Source organism: Myotis yumanensis, unplaced genomic scaffold (assembly GCF_028538775.1).
Source record: "Myotis yumanensis isolate MYYU_CA2020_CCGP unplaced genomic scaffold, mMyoYum1.0.hap1 SCAF_3, whole genome shotgun sequence".
NCBI classification, from domain to species: Eukaryota; Metazoa; Chordata; class Mammalia; order Chiroptera; family Vespertilionidae; genus Myotis; species Myotis yumanensis.
Genome location: NW_027223754.1, coordinates 26917882 through 26941982, shown reverse-complemented (window position 1 = coordinate 26941982; position 24101 = coordinate 26917882). Strand labels below are relative to the sequence as shown.

General features: G+C 41.9%; 1 protein-coding gene across 7 annotated transcripts; it reads left to right on the top strand.

Annotated features, from left to right (window-relative positions):
- Nucleotides 1-490: 490 nt before the first annotated feature.
- Nucleotides 491-23128, top strand: INTS10 (integrator complex subunit 10). Of its 7 annotated transcripts, none has more exons than XM_070408503.1 (18): nt 491-696; nt 1111-1178; nt 2873-2976; nt 3684-3823; nt 5561-5642; nt 6110-6250; nt 6899-7070; nt 7913-8082; nt 8950-9083; nt 9670-9826; nt 10920-11002; nt 11693-11845; nt 12786-12894; nt 14930-15009; nt 16175-16337; nt 17268-17361; nt 20454-20531; nt 22713-22965. In XM_070408503.1, the coding sequence occupies exons 1-18, from the start codon at nt 568-570 to the stop codon at nt 22867-22869; spliced, it is 2214 nt and encodes a 737-aa protein (XP_070264604.1). In that variant the 5' UTR covers nt 491-567; the 3' UTR covers nt 22870-22965. The 7 variants fall into 7 exon arrangements, with proteins under 7 accessions (XP_070264604.1, XP_070264605.1, XP_070264608.1 ...); XM_070408504.1 differs by having other exon boundaries at nt 492-696; nt 9673-9826; XM_070408508.1 differs by having other exon boundaries at nt 667-696; nt 968-1178.
- Nucleotides 23129-24101: the final 973 nt, after the last annotated feature.

Genomic DNA, 24101 nt, shown 5'->3' with positions numbered 1-24101 from the left:
TGCCCCAGAGGCCGGACCCTCAACCGGCCGGGACCACGGGGATCCTTCCCACCCGCTCCCGGGCCGCCCTCTGCTTCTTCCTCTCAAACAACCTCCCAGCCTGGTCCCGGGAACCGAGAGGCGCGGGCCACCCAGGGACCGCCCGCCACCTGCGGGTGCCCAGCTCCGCGCGCCGGCTCCCGAAACCTGCCCGCGCGAGGCTGCCAGCACTGGGGAACGCCCCCTAGCGCCCGCCGCTTCCCGCGCATGCTCTCTGGCTTGACCAGGGTCTCGGTGAAGCCTGCCAGAGTGAAAATCCACTTCTCCGGATTTTGGAGGTGACCCGGAAGACTCGTACAAAACACTAGCTCCGAGGAGGAGGAAGGGGCCTGGCGGTCACTGACAGCCGACCGGAAGAGGCTGCCCACAAAACCCGGAAAACTCTTCCCGATCCACTGCCGGCGTCCCTGCGACCGGACATGCGCAGTAACCTTCCCGGCGGCAGCGGCGGTGGCCACGGCGTTGGCCGCGTCTCCGCAGCCGGAAGGTTCGGCTGCTTCAGGCCGGCGGCCCGACCCCTCCTGGGCCATGTCGGCCCAGGGCGACTGCGAGTTCCTGGTGCAGCGAGCCCGCGAGTTGGTGCAGCAGGACCTGTGGGCGGCCAAGGCGTGGCTGATCACGGCCCGCAGCCTCTACCCCGCCGACTTCAACATCCAGGTGAGGTCGGGCCCTGCGCGCTCCGCCTCGGGGAGGTGTGAGCCGCTGCGGCGCCCGGCTGCCCGGGAAGGGCCGCTCCTGCCCGCCCGCCTCCCCTCCCTTTTCCCCTTCTCTCCACCTCCTCCCCGCCCAGTCCTCCCACGCCTTCCCAAGCCTTCTCCCCCGACGCCAGCGCCTGCAGACCCCGCGAACGCCCTGGAGCTCGGGTCTGGTGGGAGGTGTGGCGCGTGTTGACCGCCGTGTGGCCCCGACCGCACACCCACGCCTCTAGGAAAGGCTCCGATCGTTCCTGTACCATGATGACAGCCGTCTGTTCAGCGCCTTCTACTTTTAAGACATTATTGCACTGACCCCGGGAACCCAGCCCTGCGGCCCGGCGGGGGCGGGGGCCTGACGGTCTGGTCTGTGTTGCAGTACGAGATGTACACCATCGAGCGGAACGCGGAGCGCACCGCCACCGCGGGGAGGCTGCTGTACGACATGTGAGTGAGCGGGCGCGGGCCGCCTGCGGTTTGTTCCGTGGAGGGGGCATGGCAGGAGGATTCCCCTTCAGCCACATCCCACCTTCGCTATGACCCGAGTCCTAACGTTCGTTGCTGGCATGCCCTCTGCAGAGAAGTCTTATGTTTCTTGTTAAAACTCTGCTGTCCAAGAATTTCTTTTAATTTGGAAATAATACATGATGCTCTATATCAGTGGTTCTCAACCTTCCTAATGCCACGACCCTTCAATACAGTTCCTCATGTTGTGGTGACCCCCAACCACAAAATTATTTTCGTTGCTACTTCATAACTGTCATTTTGCTACTGTTATGAATCGTAATGGAAATATCTGATATGCAGGATGTGTTTTCATTGTTACAAATTGGACATAAAGCATAGTGATTAATCACAAAAACAATATGTAATTATATATGTGTTTTCCGATGGTCTTAGGCGACCCCTGCGAAAGGGTTGTTCGACCCCCAAAGGAATCGCGACCCACAGGTTGAGAACCACTGCTCTATATAAAAGTTAAAACAATACTGAAGCATGCAGAATAAAAAGTGAAAGCCTCCCCCCCTCCCGCCTCCTAATTCCACCAGAGTTAAGTTGTGTGTGTGTATGTGTGTGTGAGAGAGAGAGAGACACATACACATGATGCATATAACACGTCTGGGGGTGGATTACAAAAGCGAGATCATACTGATTATTCTGCAGCTGGCTTTCTTCGCCCCCTTTTCCTGTAAGTAAAGGACCCTTTTTCTGTTCGTAGGTAGAGATCTACTTCGTTCTTCTTCATGTCTGCATAGCATTTCATTACCACTCTTTTATTGGTAGTTTCCAAATTTGAAATTACAGTGTCCATAGGCAATATTGTACCCATGTTTTGATGTTTTCTGTAGAATAGATTCTACGTGGATTTCCCTAGTGAACGTTTGCACATTTTAAATGTTGATACACTGTCAAAGTGCTCTCCCCAAAATACCATTCCAATTTACATTTTCACTAACGGTGTATGTGTGTCCATTTTTCCATACCTTTGCCAACAGTGGATATTATCAGACTTTCAGATTTAAATGTTTGCCAATGTGATAGAAAATGGTATTTTGCTATTTTTAAATAGTTGTCTCCATTATATTCCTAATCTTTTCAAATGTTCTCTTTGGCTACTTGTGTTTTTTCTGTGATTTGCCTTTGCCCACTTTTTCTTTGGATACCTTTTTTTTTCTTGTTGATATTTAGAAGTACTTTACACATATGAAATATTATCTTTTCTCTTGCAAAAATCTCAAAATTCTTGTGGGTACCTTCATTTTTTAAAATACGTTTTTATTGATTTTTTTTTTTTTTTTGAGAGGTAGGAAGAGAGAGAAAGATCAATATGAGAGAGAAACATCAATTGGTTGCCTCCAGTATGCACCCCGGCCAGGGACCGAACCCACAACCTTTTTGGTATGGGAAGTTCAACCATCTGAGCCACACTGGCCAGGGTTGATACCCTCATTTTTTAAAAATTAGTTTTTATTTTTATATCTTTTTTTAAAAATTTTATGTCTTTATTTTGGTTTGTTTTAGTACATCTACGTATTCACTTGGAATAATGAAAAATGTGTTTTTATTCAAATGTTAATGTTCTTTGTTGGATATTATATAGAATCTGACATTTTAATTTAATGCATTCATTTTAAAACTAGGTTTGTGAATTTCCCAGATCAGCCGGTGGTATGGAGAGAAATCAGCATTATCACATCAGCATTAAGGAACGATTCACAGGATAAACAAACCCAATTTTTAAGAAGTAAGAATGGAGTAATTACTTAACAGTGTATAAGTTACTGTTTCTGGAATACCAAGTTAAATGTAGTAATTTCGCCAAAAAATGACATCTGTAATATTGGTAGCCATATGTATGTTTTATTCTTGGCAGTGGAAGTCTGTACAAATGGTGTCGCTTGGTCCCTGAAGCATTTGCTTAGACTCCTGTAAGCTTCCTTAAGGGATGTGGACTTATCAGTTAGTCCAGGGAACTGAATATATTTTTAACAGGTTTTACAGCAGTCGGAAAGCATCTGTACATTAGGCAGATCTTCACAAAACAGGAGAGAAACTTTAATGATTTATGACCTTTCTTTAAACCTTTACTCTGTGTTGGTTGCTATAGCCAATCAAATATTTCAAATTCTGGATAAAATAGTAGACAGTGTAGGTCCTTTCACCTTAAACAAGTGTGTGTTCTCTGTCTCTGCCAGCAACAAGCACTGTTGTGACCCTTCACATATATCATTCTTGCCTTCTGGATCCCAAAAAGGTTTTTATGGTCATTCAACAAACATCTTGTGCCCAATACTGTCTGACCCAGAAGCCTTCTAGGTTGTAGGTGAAACCCGAGAACAATGATTCTTCACATAGTATTTACTCTTCTGTATATAAAAATGCCTTACTTCCACTTTTGCTTGAGTGTTCTTTCTGAAAGGAACTTCTAAAAACTTGATGTGCTGTGTACAGGTTTATTTGAAACTCTTCCTGGTCGGGTCCAGTGTGAAATGTTACTCAAGGTCACGGAACAATGCTTCAACACCTTGGAACGATCAGAAATGCTGCTGCTCCTTCTGAGACGCTTCCCTGAAACAGTGGTGCAGCATGGGGTACGATTTGGTCCTTTCCTTTTCCTTAAGAGAACATAAAAGTCATCAACAAATTCATCAGTATGCTTAGGAGCTATAGTGGATATTGTAAAGCAGACATTCTGAGGAACATTAGATAAGGTTGAACTTAAATCTTTGTCAGTAAAGCTAGAAGGATGTCACTGTTACCAAACTATTAATTTCCAGTAGAAGTTGTTTTATCAGTGTAAGGAAACAGCCACTGAGCTTTGAGTAAAGTTTTTTAAAATAATCTTATTCCAGTGTTTTCAAAAATGTGTTTGAATGTTAATGAGAGCTGTAGTTTATATTCTTAATAGACATGTTTTTCACATGCTTTTGCCCTATGAGCATTGTTTTCTCTCTACTCATGCCCTTTTCTTATATCCGTAATAATTGAATGCTATGGGCAGGCTTTGGGAAATGTTAGGAATTTCCTTCTATTCTCCACAGACCCCTTGAGGTGTACATAATATCCACTTTACAGATGAGGGGACTGAATCTTAAATGTTAGTAACTTCCCGTAAGTGGGAGAGTCAGGATTCAAATCCTTAATCTTCCTACCGTTTCCTAGCTTTTGGTGGTCACCAGCAGTCTGTCATTCCTCGGTTTGCAGCGACATCATTCCAGTTTCTGCCTCCATTGTCACATGGCCTGCTTCCTTGTGTGTCTGTGTCTTTACATGACCTTCTTATATAAGGTCATTGAGTTAGGTCCCACCCTAATCCAGTATGACCTCATCTTACCTAATTGTGTCTACAAAGAGCTCACATTTTGTAAGGTAAAATCTGTGTAAGGTCACATTCTGAGGTTCTGGGTGGACATGAATTTTGGAAGGGACACTATTCAACCCAGTATAGTCCCTGATCATTACTCTTACTTTAAACTTTCTGTGCTGTGTAATCGTTCCCATTGTCCCACCCCAACCTTGTGCATGCCAAGTAGTCGCAAGGAAGATAATGCTGACATCTTGGTGGATTTGATAAGCCAACTTTCTGCTATACTAGGGCATCAGTAATGGAAAGGTGGCTTAAAACTCCTACAGTCTGTCCAGCCGAGTGCAGGCTGTACGACTGGCTACTCCAGACAACTCTTGAAAGTGATGTTTCATCTACATGAGACATCTTGAGGTAGATAGTAAAGTTTTTTCCACATTTCTTAGAAAATCTCTACATCTCTATTATCATTCTAACTCTAGTTCCTGTGCATTCTTTACGTTTCTTACACATTTTGTTAAGGTTTTAATATTACCATTTCAGAGGAAAATAACCAAGGATCTGTGGTCAGGTGAATTAGGGATTCCCTTCTGAGCTGTGTTGCTGATGTTTTTTTGTTTTCTAGTCTTTAATATGAAAATATTTGTTTCTCGGGAAGCTTGAATATACAAACTATGTGGTAAATTAAAAAATACCTTATTGCCCTAACCTATTTGGCTTAGTGGTTAGAGTGTTGGGTCTTGGACTGAAGGGTCTCGGGTTCGATTCCTGTCAAGGATGCGTACCTCAGTTGCAGGCTTGGCCCCTGGCCACAGTCAGGGCACATGCAGGAGGCAACCAACTGATGTGTCTCACATTGATGTTTCTCTCTCTGGCTCTTCCCTTCCCTTCCACTCTCTAAAAATCATTGGGGGGAAAAATATCCTCGAATGAGGATTAAAAACAAAAAATTACATGTTTCTTTGTGTAATTCTGACATGTTAAACTGTAACACATTTAAATGATTAAATGTATTTTGAAACAGGTTGGTCTTGGGGAGGCACTGCTAGAGGCTGAAACCATTGAAGAACAAGAATCTCCTGTTAACTGCTTTAGAAAATTATTTGGTAAGAAAAATTGTATTTTATATTAAGTCCTTATGCTATGTAAAATATGCAGGGGTAAGTATTTCAGGGATCAGGCCGTTGGTAGAAAGCAAAGGAACTTTTCATATTTCGGCATTTAAATAATTGTTTATTTTTTCAGTCCAGAAAGCATTTTAAACAATTTCTAAGTTTTTGTAATGTCATATTTGATATCTCCCAAAGAATATGTGTGACTGTATATTTAAGTATGCAGTGTCATAATAAACAAACATCTTACCCACAATATAGAATCTGCCCGTGTTTTCTCGCTGACTTCACCCACTGGTGTGCCTCTGCACTGCAATTTTTAAATAAATGTGCCATAAGGGTTTGTCCCCCCTGTACATTTTAGGTACTACATTAAGTGAACTCGAAAATAAATTTTGTTTTTGTCAGAACCCTACGATAGACAATTGAACCATTTTTTTCTTATTTTTCCTCATCAACAGTTTGTGATGTCCTTCCTCTAATAATTAACAACCATGATGTTCGGTTGCCTGCCAATTTATTATACAAGTACTTGAACAAAGCAGCTGAATTTTATATCAATTATGTCACCAGGTCTACTCAGGTAGAGAATCAGCATCAAGGTAAGTAGGCATGTCCTACAATCTTGTTTAGACAGACGTTAGTAAAATTGCAAAGTCAGAAATCCCTCAGCATTCTCATTATTCCCTCTGGATACCTACCAGTTTAATAATGTTTCTAAAAGATGGTTTCTAGAAAAGAAATACTGCAGTTAAGAGATGAGACTTTTCTGACCCAATTTTACCCCTGAATTGCAACAGTTAACTTGTTGAACTCTATTTATACACTGAGCTTTATACATGTACCACAGCTCAAAGTCACTTCCTACATTGCCAATGGCCAGTGTAGGTCCTTGAACAAGACACAACATGTTGAGATTCTGTGCTCTCGCTTTTTGAATGGGGAGTGAGATTTTTTTTTCCTCTATCAAGTACCATATAAACCAGCGGTTCTCAACCTGTGGGTCGTGACCCCTTTGGCGGTCAAATGACCCTTTCACAGGGGTCGCCTAAGACCATCCTGCATATCAGATATTTACATTACGATTCATAACAGTAGCAACATTACAGTTATGAAGTAGCAACGAAAATAATTTTATGGTTGGGTCACAACATGAGGAACTGTATTTAAAGGGCCAGAAGGTTGAGAACCATTGATACAAACAGTTAAGTAGTAATGTTAATGCAGGCTATTTTTTTCTTACATCTCAGGTGTGCAAGAAACATCTGATTTAATGTCACCTAGCAAACGTAGCTCTCAGAAGTACATAATAGAAGGATTGACTGAAAAATCATCCCAGATTGTGGACCCTTGGGAGAGGTTGTTTAAGATTTTGAATGTTGTTGGAATGAGATGTGAATGGCAGATGGATAAAGGAAGACGGTAAAAAAATTGTTCGTTTCTAGAATTACCTAACAAATCTTTGATAGCATAATCTCAGGATCCTAAGAAACAAAAACACTTTTTAAAGCAACTAATATATTAATATTAGACTCCTAATGCACGAAATTAGTGCAAGGGCTCCGCCCTCGCAGCCCCGGCTGCCTTGGCCAGCCCTCACAGCCCCATCTTAGTCCAGAAGGATGGCTGGAAGGTCGTTTGGCTGTTTGGTCTAATTAGCATATTATTAAATAGGATATTGGTACATCTCTGTTTGGGTAAATTCTGTAACACAGTATTTATGCAAAAGAGGGTAGTTTTTCATTTTATTAAAAGATTCCCAACAGAAATAGGAACTCTTAAGATGATGTTGAGTTTGGAGTACTCCTTGATGTTCAGAGGAAAGAGAAGCTACTTGGCATTTTTGTTTCATAAAATATTGGTCTAATCCAGCCGTGGGCAAACTACGGCCCGCGGGCCGGATCCAGCCCGTTTGAAATGAATAAAACTAAAAAAAAAAAAAAAAGACCGTACCCTTTTATGTAATGATGTTTACTTTGAATTTATATTAGTTCACACAAACACTCCATCCATGCTTTTGTTCCGGCCCTCCGGTCCAGTTTAAGAACCCATTGTGGCCCTCGAGTCAAAAAGTTTGCCCACCCCTGGTCTAATCACTGCTCTATTTCAGGAGAATTTGCAGCCATATGTGGACAATAAAGACTAGTTTTACATGCCTAAAGTTACATTTGGTAAATGTAATGGCTCTCCTGGGACATTTCTCTTGACCTTTTGCTGACAAGCCCAGAGTAATTAAGCAAATTTTATCATTCTTCATCTTTCAGAAGCTATGGTGATATTTTGCATAGAATGAAGGATCTCTGCAGATACATGAACAACTTTGATAATGAAGCTCATGCAAAATATAAAAACCAAGTGGTTTATTCCACTATGTTGGTCTTCTTTAAGAATGCATTCCAGTATGTCAATAGCATACAGCCATCTCTCTTCCAAGGTTGGTTTAAGAATTTTAGAGCGTCCCAAAATACTGGCCTCGGCGGGGATGGTGAAGATAAAAATGCTTACCTTAACATTGTTCTCGGATCCAGATAATTGTGGGGTGATACCAGTGCTTTATTTAGTTATTGTTGGTTTATGTAAGTACATCTTCATTAAAAGTTTCTATATCAAAAAATGTAGTGGGAATATGAAACTAAATGCAGACATTGAATGCCTGTATTTTGAAAAAGCAGCAGATGTAACAAAGTATTGAAGTAGATTTCACAAAGACTTTGCAATAGGCAAAAACTTTTTAATATGTGTGTGTGTGTGTGTGTGTGTGTGTGTGTGTGTATATATATTGCTTCGGCAGCACATAGACTAAAATTGGAATGGTACAGAGAAAAATAAATATATATTCATATAAATCCTGGAAAATAAGAAAAATACGAGTGTGAAATCTCCTATAATTCTTCCAGTATAACACAGCTCCCATTTTTGTATATTGCCTTATAGTCTTTTCATATATTAGATTTGTTTGGAATTTGTAACCATCATGTATGTGTAATTTTGTAGCCTTTTTTTTGTAATTCTATGATTTATGATTATGGTAAAAAATTTGTAAAAACGTAAGAACAAATACAAAAAAGGAACTTTTTTTTGTAATCTGCTACTGATGGGAGAACCTCTCTTAACAATTGGTGTATACCTGTACAGTCTTTTTCTATACGTATACACTTGTTTGTTTTCCTAATTGGGGCCACACTGTACAAATTTTTAATGACCTATATTTTTACATGAAAGTTGAGTAAACTTCCACCTGATATTAAGTGTTCTTTTCCTTGCTACATTTTTAATTGTTGGTGTTTTACCCCACCCATAGGTCCTAATGCCCCAAGCCAAGTTCCACTGGTTCTCCTGGAGGATGTGTCAAATGTGTATGGTGATATAGAAATTGATCGCAATAAACATATACATAAAAAGAGGAAACTGGCAGAAGGAAGAGAAAAACCCATGGTAATCCTTTTCAGTGATTATTAATAGATTATATGTTTATGATTTTTTTTAGAAATTAGTCTTTGTAAAATATGGCTTTGGAACTAAATTGATAAAACTTAGGTTTTAGTTATAACATGTAATTACTGTATAAGTCAGTGGTTCTCAGCTAGAAGTAATTTTGACCCCTAGGGACACTTGACAATATGTGAGGACTCTTGTTGTTGTTAATCTTCACTCAAGGATAGTTTTCCGTTGCTTTTTAGAGGGAGTGGAAAGGAGGGAGAGAGACAGAAACATCGGTGTGTCTGACACATTAATTGGTTGCCTCCTGCATACGCCCCAACCAAGGCCAGGGATCAAGCCTGCAACCAAGGCATGTACCCTTGACCAGAATCGAATCCGGGACCCTTCAGTCTGCGGGCTGACTCACTATCCACTGAGCCAAACTGGCCGGGGCAGAGGACATTTTTGATGGTCATATCGCTGGGTGGGGAAGGGTTGCTGTTAGTATGTGGTGAGTAGAGGCAGGGATAACGGCCAGAAAGTCTACAGTACACAGGAAACCCCACAACAAAGAGTGATCGTGTTCTTCACATTCTCCAAGCAGAGTTCCGATGACGAGGACTGTTCAGCAAAAGGAAGGAATCGTCACATTGTCATCAATAAAGCAGAACTTGCGAACTCAATTGAAGTGTTAGAAAGCTTTAAGTTGGCCAGGGAGAGCTGGGAGTTGCTCTATTCCCTAGAATTCCTTGACAAGGGTAAGAATATGCTTGTCCTATTAGTGCTGTTTAATTTTTTTATATAAAATCATTGTGCTAAAAAAATTACTTGATATGTCAAGTCACTTATGACTAAATTAAGTAAGATCTAATCAGTTATTAATATTCAAATAACCATTCACCTCTTAGCTTCTGCTCTGAGTGTATATTATAATCAGGGTTGGGGTGAAGTAGAGGGGTAGTTTTGGATCTTTTAAAATTTCTATTGCTGGCCTTTTTTTCCTGGGTTTGTTTGTTTTGTGCTTTTAATTATATCCTGTCCTGTTGCTCTGTATCTTCCTTAACCACATGTAACTAAGAATACAAAAAGTAATGCTGTTTTCCATCTGCATTAACTCCACTGACCAAAAACCTCGAAATCCAAATGCTATAGAAAGCCTGTTTTCTTTGAAGTATAGACATAAAAATAGGGTGTTTCATCTGAATAGTATTAAACTATTAAGTATATCAGCATTTCTTACAAATGACCAGCACTTTGCTAACCAACGTGTTTTTGCCATCCTTTGGAGTCAAGGCTCATTACTTCCTTTTAGCCAGTGGACATTCATGCCTGTCCTGCTCTGTCACGTGCCTGTACAGAGCCCTTGGGCATGTTTCTAAGCAAATACAGCAGCATTCTGTTTCTCCTGTTGCATCTAGACTTGTGAGCATGTATGTGACTTTTCCTTTAGCTACAAATTGTCTTAAAAAGGAATAAAACTCTTAGTGTTGCATAGTATTTTAATGGGGTAAAAATAAAACAAGATCTTTTGGGTGGGGAGGAGCAAAGTAATTGAAAAGATAAATGAGGTAATATGTGAAAAACATTTGGAACAGTTCTTGGCACATCGCATGTGCTCAGTAAATGTTGGGGCCTAATAAAATGTGCTTGTGTATTACTAAGTATTGTGTTCTAACTTTGCTGTCTAATTGAAGTTCTGGACCATTGTTTTAGAAATCAGAAATCAAATTCTACAATTACTGTCTATTTTTTGGTAATGTGTTTCTCTGGCTGTTGTTCTCTCTTACTGGGTTATTTAGTTCTGTTCAGTGGTACATATTTTTGGTAAATTTCCTTTGAATTCTCGCTCAGAATTTACACGAATTTGTTTGGCATGGAAGACGGATACTTGGCTTTGGTTAAGAATCTTCCTCACTGATATGATCATCTATCAGGTAGAGTCATGTCTATTTTAAGCACCTGTGTCTGTACAGGATGACTGTTGCTAACCATCAGCATGCTAGATGTGTATGTCCCTCTGTGGACTATTAGTCCCTGCTCTGAAGACAGGTGTTCTGTCTCAGTGGCGGAGGAATTGTGGTTCACTTTCATCTCACAGTAACTCCAAAACAGCACGGCTGCATCTTCTGTGTTACTTTTGGTATGTCCAGTCCAGTCCTTTGTAAAAATGAGATTTTTACTTTTCACTAAAAGATGGGTACTTCTCACTCTTCCCCCTCTCTACTTTGGTGAAGAGTTTCTGCCTTGCTCTGCTGTTGCTGAGCTCCTTATGCCTGGAATGGAGAGAGCAGACCATTCACTAATGGGATGGAGAGCTTTCAGCCTCTTTGGTTGAAATGGACAGGTTGCTGCTTTCACCCCTCATAAAAGAGAAGTGGTCTTAGTAGTAAAATGTTGATGGAGGAATGGTATATTCAAAATGTACTTTATCAAAGGGCTTGCGTCATTTTATTTAGTCTTAAAGACCAGAAAGGCCGTTGCTAAGCCTCCTTATTCCTCCTTGGGTAATCAAGCAGAGGTACCTTATTTGTAGTTACTTGCTAGTTGCTTAGGTAACTCAGGAGGTTGGTTTATTTGTTTTTAATGGCAGTATTTTTCCCCTTCTTGCTGTTTCTCTTTCTAAGGGTCAATATAAAAAGGCAATAGCCAGCCTGCATCACTTAGCAGCTCTCCAGGGATCACTTCCTCAGCCACAGCTCACGGGACAGGGAACCTTGGAGCATCAGAGGGCGCTCATCCAGCTGGCCACCTGCCACTTTGCTCTAGGGGAGTACAGAGTGAGTACTGACACCTTGCTCGGGCCCTCAGGGGCACTCAGCTACCCTGGTTTCCTCCTCCTCCTGGAGTGGCTCTTTAATTCTGTGCATGTTTACTTTGAAATTTGGTCTTTCTGCCTAGATTTATTACCCAGTCTGCTGGGAAATCATGGTGATTTTTTGTACTTAATTTTCCCTCTACTATAATTTCCCTCAAATTGGGCCTCGGTGCTTTATTATTGTTCTATTTTTTTGGAAGATTTCCTTCCTTCCTCCCTCCCTCCCTCCCTCCCTTCCTTCCTTCCTTCCTTCCTTCCTTCCTTCCTTCCTTCCTTCCTTCCTTCTTTCCTTTTCTTGCCTGAAATCCCTTCACAGTGGAATCAGTCCTGATTTACTGAACAGAAGGGGCCTTTACTAAGTGGGGAATGAGGTCTTACATTAGCTTATCTGAACCTCAGGGTATCTCTTTGGTTGTGAGCCCCACCTTCACAGGGTGGGGACAGTGTTCTTTATCTTGGATCTCTCACTACCTAACACAGTAGTTTGCACAGCTTCCATACTCAATAAATGTTTTAATTCAGTTCATACTATATGTTCTGTTTTGTTAATTTTTCTCTCTGTTGAGTTAGTAAATGTTGTAAAGACAAAAACATACTTCTTTTGGGTGCCACTATGCTATTTAATACATTGGTAGTTTGATTAAGTAGTAAGTTTTGTTTTGTTGGGTTTTTTTAACAACAGAGAACGAGTTATTGTTCCCTCAGAGGTCTAGTACAGGATTTCACCGTACTGTTACTTTCCCTGTATGTTGGACAAACAGCGATGGCCACTTAGGGTCTGGAGACATTGCCACAGACTGTGTGTGCACGTGTTGCCCAGTTGTACGCAGATGGTCAGTGTGGTGTCGGGTTGCTTTCAGTGTCAGAAACTTCACATGAGCTCCTTCTCCTTGTCTCCTCAGATGACGTGTGAGAAAGTCCTGGATTTGATGTGCTACATGGTGCTCCCCATTCAAGATGGAGGCAAATCACAGGAAGAACCTTCCAAAGTAAAGCCCAAATTTAGAAAAGGTACAGTGACAAGTTTTCTTTTTATCTTGTAAAAAATAGCTTTAGGACCCAAGGCTGGGAAATTTTTTTATAATTCCTGATAAAATAGTACTGTGTGCTCTGCAGGGCTTGACAAAGTATAAAAAGTTAATCTCTTAACAAGCTTTTTCTTGGCTCTGATTTCCTAAGTAGCTGGAAGTCTGCCTTTCTTCCAGAGTTCTCTTCATTTCTTAAAGTTTCTGAACTCCTTTTCCTTCCTTTACCAATTCTAGGGAAACGTGTAGATCGTACATATTCCTCTTGAGCTCTTTTGCGCTGCACTTCAAGTTGTGCATGTTGCTTAAAAACTACATAGATTTAGCTGTCATGCTTATTATATAAGAAAGATTCACTATTACGGATCTAAATTTCTACCTTAAAAGTCAGAAAAAGTTGAACACATTAAACCCAAAGAAAGTTGAAGACAGGAAATAATAACAATATGAGCAGTAATCAATGAACTAGAGAAAATTAATAAAGCTAACAGTTGGTTTTCTGCAAAGAACTAATAAAATTGATAAACCCTAACAAGGCTGATCCAGAAAAAAGTGAACACTGACTACCAGTATGAGAAATGAAAGGGGGAATGTCACTACAGAGCCTCCTAAAATCAAGGACATTAAGTAAGTTATGAACAACATTATGCCAATAAATTCAACAATTTAGATGAAATGGAAAAATTCCTTGAAAAACACAACTTATCCAAATGGACACAAAACGAATTAGAAAATCTGGATGTTCCTGTATCTATCAAAGAAATTAAGTTTGTTATCAAAAATCTCCCACAGAGAAAACTTCAGTTCCAGATGGCTTCACTGGTGAATTCTACTAAGCATTTAGGAAGAAATAATAACAATCCTAACCTGCACTCTTTGAGGAATAGAGGAAGAGGGCATACTTTTCAGTTCAGTTTTTAAGACCAACATAACTCTGATAGCAAAACCAAATGAGCATCACAAGAAACATTAAAGGCCAGTGCTCATCCTGAACCTAGATGCCAGAATCCTTAACTAAATAGTAGCAAGACAAATATAGCAAATATATAAGAAAGGTAATACAAATGACCGAGTGTACAGGGAATGCAAAAGTCGTTAACATTAAAAAATCAATAACTAATCCACCACATTAGCAGATGAAACAAAGAAGACCATGATTGTCTTAATAGGTAGAATTCAGTTATGTTTACATTTATTATTCCTGATTTTAAAAATCTTAGCAAACTGAAAATAGAAGGAAACTTCCGTGACATCATACTTAACTATGAAATATTGAATGCTCCCCAGGATCAGCAGCAATAGAAGGATGTCTGCTCCCACCACTTCATTCAAAATAGTCTAGCCAATATAATAGGCAAGAAGAAGAGATAAAGGCATAAAGGTTGAAAAACACTGCCTTTATATACAGCTACATATTTGGCTACATAGAAAAGCCTAAGAAATCTCCAAATAGAATACATAGGGATAAATTTAATGAAAGATATGTCAAAATCTTGTTCGTAGCCCTGGCTGATAATGGATCAGTTCATTGGAGTGTCATCCTGTACACTGAAAGGTGATGGGTTTGGTTTCGGTCAGGGCACCTACCCAGGTTGCAGGTTCAATTCCCCTTTCGGGGTGCACCCAAGAGGCAACCAGTTGGTGTTTCTGTGTCTGTCTGTCTCTCTCTCTCCCTCTTCCTCTCCCTCTCTCTTCCTCCCTTCTTTCCCCTCTCCAAGATCCATCTTTTTAAAAATCATGTTTGTAGATAGAAGACTCAGTATGGTTAAGGTCCCAGTCATCCCCAATGTATCTGTAGATTCAGCAAGTTCAGGAAAGAAGATTAATAAATGAAATCCAGAGACCATTCAAAAACCAATTTCACCTCCACTACACATAATTGTGGTTTAACTATTAATGAAATCATGGACTGTTGTTCATCCTTTTTTTTTACGAGAGCATCTTAAACATATGCTTTTCAAAGCTGTTTTTTGTTGTTGTTCTTTTTATATAATAACGAGCATATTGTGGACTTTTATTAGGTTCGGACCTGAAGCTTCTGCCTTGTACCAGCAAGGCTATCATGCCGTACTGCCTGCATTTAATGCTAGCTTGTTTTAAGGTAAGCTTAAAGTTGTGGGAAAGTTCATTTTGTGTGAAAGAAATTTAATTTGGAATATTGTTCGGATGATTCAGAATGACTTGACTTCAGAACTTTGAGAACAAATGTTAGTTTAGTCCTTTGCAAATGCAGGTGGTGTAGTGAGGAAAGTGTGTGGGCTAAGAGTGAACCGACATTTATTAAATACTCACTGCACTGGGCGAAGATGAGTAGGAAGTGATCCCCATCCTTGAGAAGTTTACAAATAACAGTGGGACAAATATGCAAATAATCTTGCTTATAGCAGGGTTCATTATATATTTATGAATCACTATACAATTCAGAATATATTAGTTACAGAAGAAGGGATTGTAAATGTTGGGTTCAAAGAGGGATAGTGCGTGTAATATCATAAAGATACAGTGGGTAGAAGCGTTTCAGGCATAAGGATGAACACCAGCAAAGGCCCCGCAGAGTTGGGAAGGTTAAGGACTTGACAGAATGCCAGGCGCTCGGCTGCAGCGCTGTGGAGCCTTAACGTAGACAGGTTTTATGAGCAAGAGGGCGATAATGCTGGGTCTCACTTTACAGTAGTTATTCCAAACTTAGCTCCTCATCAGAATCACTTGGAAGTGTGATTTTAGGCCTCGCTGCTCACTTAGATCAGAAAGTCCTTTGCCAGCTTCTCCAGCTCACACTGCTGTTTACTTCCTTTTTGCTCACTACCTTTCTCTCTTCCCGAGTCCATGTTTTCAGTCCCTTCTCTCCTAGAGGGTTTCTTGCCCACCCTCCTCTCCCAACTGTCTCCTTAAAAGATATCCCCCAATTCTTCTCTCTGTTATGTAGACCACTCTGCTTTCTCTAGCCCTTACTCCCAAATTCAAAGCTTCAGGCACACTGTGCGTGCCCAGGTTCCATCAGATACCATGTAAACCCTGCCAGCCCCCGGCGCACAGTGCGGGGGTGGGGGGCTGAGGCTTCTCTGTCAGGATTCTCTCCTCCGTAGGCAGTTGTGTGCTGCTTGCAAGGCACGTTTGTTTTCTACTGTGTTCCCTTCTTACTCTAATGACCTTGACAATGCATTTTCAAATAATAGCATTTTTTTAAGGAAGTGATATCTGGTGTATTTTGGATTGCCCCATGATTTCCTTTTCCTTCTGTGTTTGCATCAACCCTTGTCTTGCAGCTTAGAGCTTTCACGGACAGCAGGGATGACATGGCTCTGGGGCATGTGATCGTATTGCTTCAACAGGAGTGGCCTCGGGGAGAGAATCTTTTCTTGAAAGCTGTCAATAAGATTTGCCAACAAGGAAATTTCCAATATGAGAATTTTTTCAATTATGTTACAAGTATCCTTTTTCTTGTTTAAGCATAAGAAATTCTGATTTTTTTTTTTTTTTTATGAATGCGTGTTCCAAAAACAAATGGCCCATTCTGGGTAGAAATAATGGTTTTCACTCTTTGAGGGGAAAAGAGAAGGAATGGGGATCCAAAGTGGGACATTTGCCATTGGTCTTGTGAAAGTCATAAAAAATAAAAGGTTTCAAGGAGGTCATGTAAGGAATCAGGAACATCAACAGCCCTGTTCATTTTCTATTTCCAGAGACTTCTGGGGAGGTGCCCAGATGCCTAAAGTAGTAGCCTACAGGTTCCTAACAGGCCCAGAGTTGCTGGTGTGGCCATAGGGTATATAACAGCTCACTGGCCTCCATCTTTCACAAGAGAGCCTCCTGGGCATCAGCCGTCCCCTGGGATCAGTTGGAGTTCTACTCACCGCTGCCGAGTGCTCACCACATGTGCAGCCCAACAGTTGCTTTCAGTGATAAGAAGTGTTGTGTTCGTGCTGTCTGTTAGGGAAAGACCACATTTGAATGGAAGGTTATGCATCAGTTTGGTGTTTCTACTTTATCGCTTATCTCAACACATTATTTTTGAGTTGCGAGAAATCTAATAGCCTTGTCCAAGTGCCTAGAGCAATAGTTCTTACCGTTTTTTGGGATACAGTGCCTCTCATTTCTTATTGAGAAAACAAAAGATTTTGCTCTTATGATCATAGAGAATTTTATATTGCCATCTCTGTGAAAAACAGGTTTACCCTTGTGAGGTAGTTTGGTTGGTGTAAGAATCATTAGCTTTGGAATCAGAGGGACCTGGGTTCCAATACTGACTCTCCAGCTGTTATGGGGTGTTAGTTCCTCAATTGCTACAAGGCGGTTTCCTCATCCGAGGGACCAGGGCACCTTGTTCTCACGTGTGGTTAACCTGAATCTGACCTGCAGATATTGACATGCTGGAGGAATTTGCCTACCTAAGAACTCAGGAAGGTGGGAAAATCCATCTGGAATTACTGCCCAATCAAGGAATGCTGATCAAGTAAGCAGACTGTCTTTTGCTCTCCCCTGCTAAGTGCTCACCTTTTGTGTGCTTATAGGAAATGTTTGTAAATTTCTATACCTTTTACAAATTTAATAGAAAGGAATCCAAACCTAGTTTCTGTTTTTGAGAGCAGATTTGATTCTGGTGCCTTTTGAAAGGCTTGGCGTTTCCTTAACGACATTTTTGACCAAACATTATTTAAATGAGGATGTTTTTGTCACTTCTGAAACTATTTCACTAAACAAAAGTCTCATTCGTGGTATCTTTTCCTTTCTAAAATTTACAGACTAAGTCAATAAATGTCTGATTAAACATAGAGTGCTTTTAATGAAAAAAAGCCACACTTAATTGAAATACCAGATTAGGATAAGTCATCAGGGAAACTATAGACTTTGGTTATAAACTATACTTGAATTTCACTGTTGAACTGAGACCCACCTCAGCAATCCTCACTGCTTATATAGCACAAAGGAAAATAGCCCAGGCTAGGGCCTCCAGGTTCACACCTGGCCCAAGAAATGATGGTGGTGCTTGGTCTCAGGCATGCCCTCCCACACCTAGGGGAAGTTGGTGACCATTTATGATTTTTAAATAGCTCATAAATCTTGCTTCTCTCCTTCAGTCCTCATTGAATGATATATCCTCTGTGCTGTAAATGCCACGCTTAGTGTGATTTTCATACTTCCTCCTTTGCGTCCTGCATAGTCAGCATGTCTTAAGTCAGCGTTAGAGTCACTGCAGGAGACTGACCCAGAGGGAGAAGGCAATGCTCCTAAGGCTGAAAACGTCTTCCTTTCTCCCTCACTTGTGACCTGAGCGAGTATTAGTTGTTGACGGAGAAATAGCCACAGCTTGTTCTGCCTCTCAAGTCTTAGAAATGTTAGGAGAAGGAGGTAAGAGCAGTTCATTCTGGATTTCTGTGACCGCAGTAATTTGTGCAAAACAGACACATGCTGTCAATAGTAGGGTCTTATGAAATCCAGTCTGAAGAAAGGGAAGACTCAGTGGGGTTCTTGTCCTTCATCTTAAAAATGTTATTAATATTCTAAACATTTAAAATAAAAGAACAAATGCTCTTTTAAAAGAAAATGAGAACTTTATAAATTCGGTTGCTTCAGCAAGATGGACTGGGCATGCTCATCTTCCCATCTCCATTCACTTTCCAAAGACTGAACACGACTGGGGAAGTAATTGCATGGGTCAAATATTCTTAACAGTGTTTGAGACTGAAGATTCGTTTTGACGTGGGAGCCTACATAACCCCTTTATGTTGTGATTTTGTGATTTCTTTTCTAGGTTTGAGGCTGGGTATACAAACATAGCTTTTTCGTTAATTCCCACTAACACTCATCGTACAAATTATAATATATAGACAGCCTTAGTAGAACCAACTCCATTTACTTAGGAGTAAACTTACAGAAGATTCTCACTTTGCTTCAGGGGTGGGGAACCTTTTTTCTGCCCAGGACCATTTGGATATTTATAACATCATTCGCAGGCCATACAAAATTATCAACTTAAAAATTAGCCTGCTGTATTTGGTCACTCAATTAACTCACCCCTAATGTCTTGACAGGGCCAGACCAAATTATTTCGCAGGCCTTATATGGGCTGGACATTCCCCACCCCTGGTTTAGATACTGCTTAACTGTTTGTGGAAGTGGGAAAGAATAGATTGCCAAAAAATCACCAGTTGAATCTCAAAGTTTATTTACACTGAATCTTTCTTTTTTAGCCAATTTTTACTGAGCTAAACAGTGACGGGTACATGCAGACAACCCCTGAGATAGAGGGCTTGGACACCCACATAATAAGGCAAAGCGTTGTTTAGGATACACAGCATGCATTTGTAGGCTTTTGGGAGGTAACTCCATGCCCCTGCTGTGGTCAACATAACCTTTAATTTCTAGACCACTAAACTTCGCAGGAAACCGGTTTGAAAGCAGGAATAAGATTGTTATTCAGTGAGCTGCCCTTGTAGGAATTTGCCCAGTCGTCACTAAGTGAGTCTCAAAGTCCATTAGAAGCCTGCATTTCCAATTACTTATGCCTAACCTACAGCGGGAGAAGCAAGCGGCATAAGCCAGAGCATTCTTACCAATTGAGGTACAGTGAAATCTTGAGTAAAACTATATTCCTTTTCCCTTTGGGTTGCAAACAAATTCTCTGCAGACTTGTGGGTGGCCCCTGCAGCTGAGTGGCAGAGATGTTGTGCGCAGTGTACAGCCCCTCCCCTTGGGTAAGATTGTGAGTCCTTCCTAGTTGTGGCATCTCGGATGCGAGCAGGTACAGTATGAACACTGGGCACCGGGGGCCTGCCCCACAGGAGGGATACGCTCTTTATTTGTTACATAGACATTTTGCTCTGATGTATTTTAAAGCAGAGAAAAATTTCTGTGCTGATATTTGCAGTATCTTAGTTGCATTAGACTGGATGAAGTAGGAAACGGTGTCCTATGTATGCTTTGAATAGGATGGATAATAATCTGTGAGGTGAACACCCAGCTAATGTACTAAATCTTTGTTGTTACAGAATTCTGCAAAGCCATGGGTCCCAGGCTCTTTCCCCTCCCATCCCCCATTTTTCCTTTTCTCAGTACTTTTTTGAAATTCAAACTAACCTTCCTTTATCGAAAACATTGCCAGCCCCTCTAGTCCTCTTGGAAGGGCCTCTTCAATTTGGGGCTTCAATCCCATCAAGGATGGTTACAAAAAGTCACCAGGTTTATTTCTAGGACTGGCGTGAGCATGAGAAGAGTGGAGAGTGAAGGAGGCTGGATTTGAAAACACGACTTCTCAAATGTTCACCCCTCTCCCCACTGCCATTCAATTGCATCTCATCGTCCTCTTCCTCAGTGGTTGCTTTTTATGCCAAATCTCAAGTGGGCTGAGCGCGGGGACCAGGAACCAAGATGCCTCTGGCCGCGCCCCAGCAGCGGGTGCAGTGAGAGCCGCGGCCGGGGCCTGCGGTTAAAGGGTTTCTGTATAGTCTGCTTCCCGTCCTGTGCCTTTTCTCTGGAGTGTTGTTTTTGCAGTGCAGGGTGAGTCGGTGTGGGTGTTTGAATGCTGCCGTTTGCTGTTTTTTAAAGGCCTACTAGCCCTCCCATGGGGTTACTGCAGCAGGAATTCTTACCTGTGCTTCAGCCCAGCATACAGACTGCTGACAGGTACCAAGTGGAAAAACACCTGCTCATATAGTGTGCTGTTTTGTCAACATGTTTTACTGCCCATGGTCTTCAGCTCTTTGTTCCTCAGTGCTCTTTTCCATGCTTTCTTTATTTTTTAGTTTGTTCTGCATTCCTTGGCAAACCATCTGGTTGTAATATTGTAACATTTCTTATTTTTTTGCCATAAGTTGCCAGTGTTTTTGTGTTCGGTTTAAAAATCATTATGGAACTGGAAAAACATGAAAGTTATATAAAACTGTGTCAGATTGAGTGCACATTAGGCACTGAACTCTTCTTTTGAGAAAGTGTAAGGCATTCCGTTATAAACATTGGAGGATGCTAAAGCTTATTTTAAGTAAATGTTTACTCCTAAGTTTTTATACGAGTGACCAGTGTTAAGATTTCGGTCTCAACAGGCATTAGCACAGTATACTCGCCTGTCGCCGACACTGGTTTTTCAGACCTTGTCTTTCTGAATTAAAAATATTGGGTAGCTAGAATGTCACGGTTATTAGCTGATTTATCCTGTTCTTAAACCACAAGAGCTAATTCTCTCCTTCATCTAAATTTACCAGAGGGATAGAGGCTCTGACAGACACATGACTGAGTTGTGCTGCTCTGTATATATGTGAAACAGTACCTTTGAACCACGATCAGCAGGATACAGTTTATTATATTCGTACTAGTATTAATTTACTAGTAGAGAGTTTGCTTTGCACCATCAATGCCCTTGACTGTCTGCAAATACCAGTAACTTTTGGTTGATCAGAGAGTCGGCTCCAATTTGGGGTTGCAGGCTGGCTCCCAGAAATGCAGTGTCTCAGGACAGCCTAAGGTCTGTCTGTTCCCAGTGGGACTCGTGGCCTCGGCCTGACACTGTCCTAATTGCCAAGTGAACCAGCCAGAGGTCACTAGAAAAGTCCGCAAGAACTGCGTGTGTTCCCCGCGGCACCGCCGTTTTGCTGCGTAGTTCCCAGCATTGCAGCGTGCTCAGTAATGTCACTACGAGCCTGACAAGGCGGGGTATCTTTCTTTGCAACTTTATGACTTTGTTGTACTTGTTTTATATGCTAGTACAAGTTTTAAAAAAACAAACATTTTAGAGTGGTTTCAATGGTGTTGTTTTGACCAACACATAAATATCTAATTTTAGTATATATGCTGCTGAAGCGAGCACATAAAAATCTAATTTTAATCCCTGTTACTCTATCTGAGGGAAGTGAGGCAGTAGGGGTGGGGAATGGAGGTGGTTTCTGTTTGTCTAACCCACCAAATTACTGAACTGGTGTCAAAACTCCTTTCCTTTTCATTGAATCCATTGAGTTTTGCTAGATTTTTCTTTTCCTTCTTCACGTTGGTGTCTTTTCTGGGATTTCCTGTGTGGTTTCCCTCTCTAAAGCAGCGGTCGCCAACCTTTTGGACCTCACGGACCACAAGTGGTCGCGGACCACCGGTTGGCGACCGCTGCTCTGAAGCACACCCTGGAGAATGTAGCTGGAGATCTTTGCTTGTGCTCCCACGGGCCCTCCGACCAGCATGCAGGTCTGTGCACATGGACTGGATCCGGTCTTCAGGTGGCTTTTGCTGGCCTTTGACTATTGCTCAGTGACTGTGCTGCTCCCTCCCCGCGGGTGCCAGACTCTCTCTCGTCTTGGGAGCCAGCAGACCTGACCTGCTGGGCTCAGCACTTAGCGGAGCCGTCCTGTTCTGGCAGCAGGGGACAGAGATGTGCTTGTGACCGGTGGCTGAGCACAGTCCCTGAGCCCTTCACGGAGCCCCAGCCCACGGGGCCAGGTGCCTAAGCTGTTTGGTGGCACTCATTTTGGTTTCCCTCCTCCCTGCTGCTGCCTCTGCAGCCCACAGTAACTGAATTGTGCACAAGTCAGCGTAGGGATGCATAATGTCCAAACTACAGGAGTTCAAAAGCGAAGCAGGTGGCATTTTACCGAACATTTAGATCTTTAAAATCTTCTTTTCTTGAGTGGGAAAGGTGTCTCTCTAGTTTTAAGTCTTTGAGAAGGAATGGGCAAAGGGGGCGGTTTGGTTAGGGCTTTTCTTTCTTTTTAAAATGTCTTACTTATACTTAGATGTGAGGTAGGCTTTACTCCTACCCCAGAGGCCCCGCCCTGTAGAACCAGCGCTAACCACGGTGTCCCTCTGTTTCCCTGTTGCTGCCCTCAGGCACCACACGGTCACTCGGGGCATCACCAAGGGCGTGAAGGAGGACTTCCGCCTGGCCATGGAGCGCCAGGTGTCCCGCTGTGGAGAGAACTTGATGGTGGTGCTGCACAGGTTCTGCATCAACGAGAAGATCTTGCTTCTGCAGACTCTGACCTGACGGGAGCCCTTTCCGCCAGACACGATACAAAAATTTGGGGGAGACGTGAAGCCTTGATAAATGTCACTTTACACCTCTTAAAACGAAGAAATCAAAAAAACAAAAAAACGAAGAAATCCACCTGGGTTCTAACTCCTTGGTTACTTAAAAATAGTTCCCGAAAGCCTGAGAAGCTACTTCTATTTTTTAAAAGTCACTTTTTTTGGTAATTTTTGTAAAACAAAAGAATCTGTTTTGTAAATAAAAAAATCATCCCAAATTTGGAGGTTTTAGAAATTTATTGTGGTGTGCTTTACTTTAAAACATTATTCCTTTGCCCAGCCACAGTGGCTCAGTGGTTGAGTGCCAACCTATGAACCAGGAGTTCACAGTTCGATTCATGGTCAGGCCACATGCCCGGATTGCAGGCTCTGTCCCCATTCGAGGCGGGGGGGGGGGGGGCGGGGGGGGGGGGTGCAGGAGGCGGCCGACCAATGATTCTCTCTCATTGATGTTTCTATCTCTCCCTCTCCCTTCCTCTCTGAAAAAACAAACATACATTATTCCTTCCATGATCTCAAGATTTTATTTTCCACATTTAGGCCGTGGTTAAAAATTCATATCAACACATCTAGACTTTTTCATTCTGGGAATTTTAATACCAAAAACCTGTATGCCAAAATGAACTTGTGAATTTCCGCTGAAGGAGCCATGGCGTTGGGGGCAGGGGTAGAGTTGGGGGTGGAGTGTCTGCCAAACTGCCCAGGAAAGGGAATGCAGGGAGGCCCGGCCTGCCCTGCCCACCTGTGTCTGCCCAGGCACTTGGCCAACTGGCTTCCAACCTTGGCTCTGCAGCCCTGCACTTGCCGTCTACCAGGGACAAGTTCATTTCTCTGCCGCAAGCTTGTTGGAGAAACTCAGATAGTGACACTTCCCTCACAGGTGGTTGTAAACAGTAAGTGTGACTTCATGTGAAATGCTTAGAAAAGGGCCTTACACATTGTAATTGTTCAGCCAGTGTTAGTTAGTGTTTTTATTTTGATCTTCCAGAAATATATCAGTAAACAGCAAACAAACATTTGTTTCTAGAGCAGCCGTGGGCAAACTACAGCCCGCGGGCCGGATCCGGCCCGTTTGAAATGAATAAAACTAAAAAAAGACCGTACCCTTTTATGTAATGATGTTTACTTTGAATTTATATTAGTTCACACAAACACTCCATCCATGCTTTTGTTCCGGCCCTCCGGTCCAGT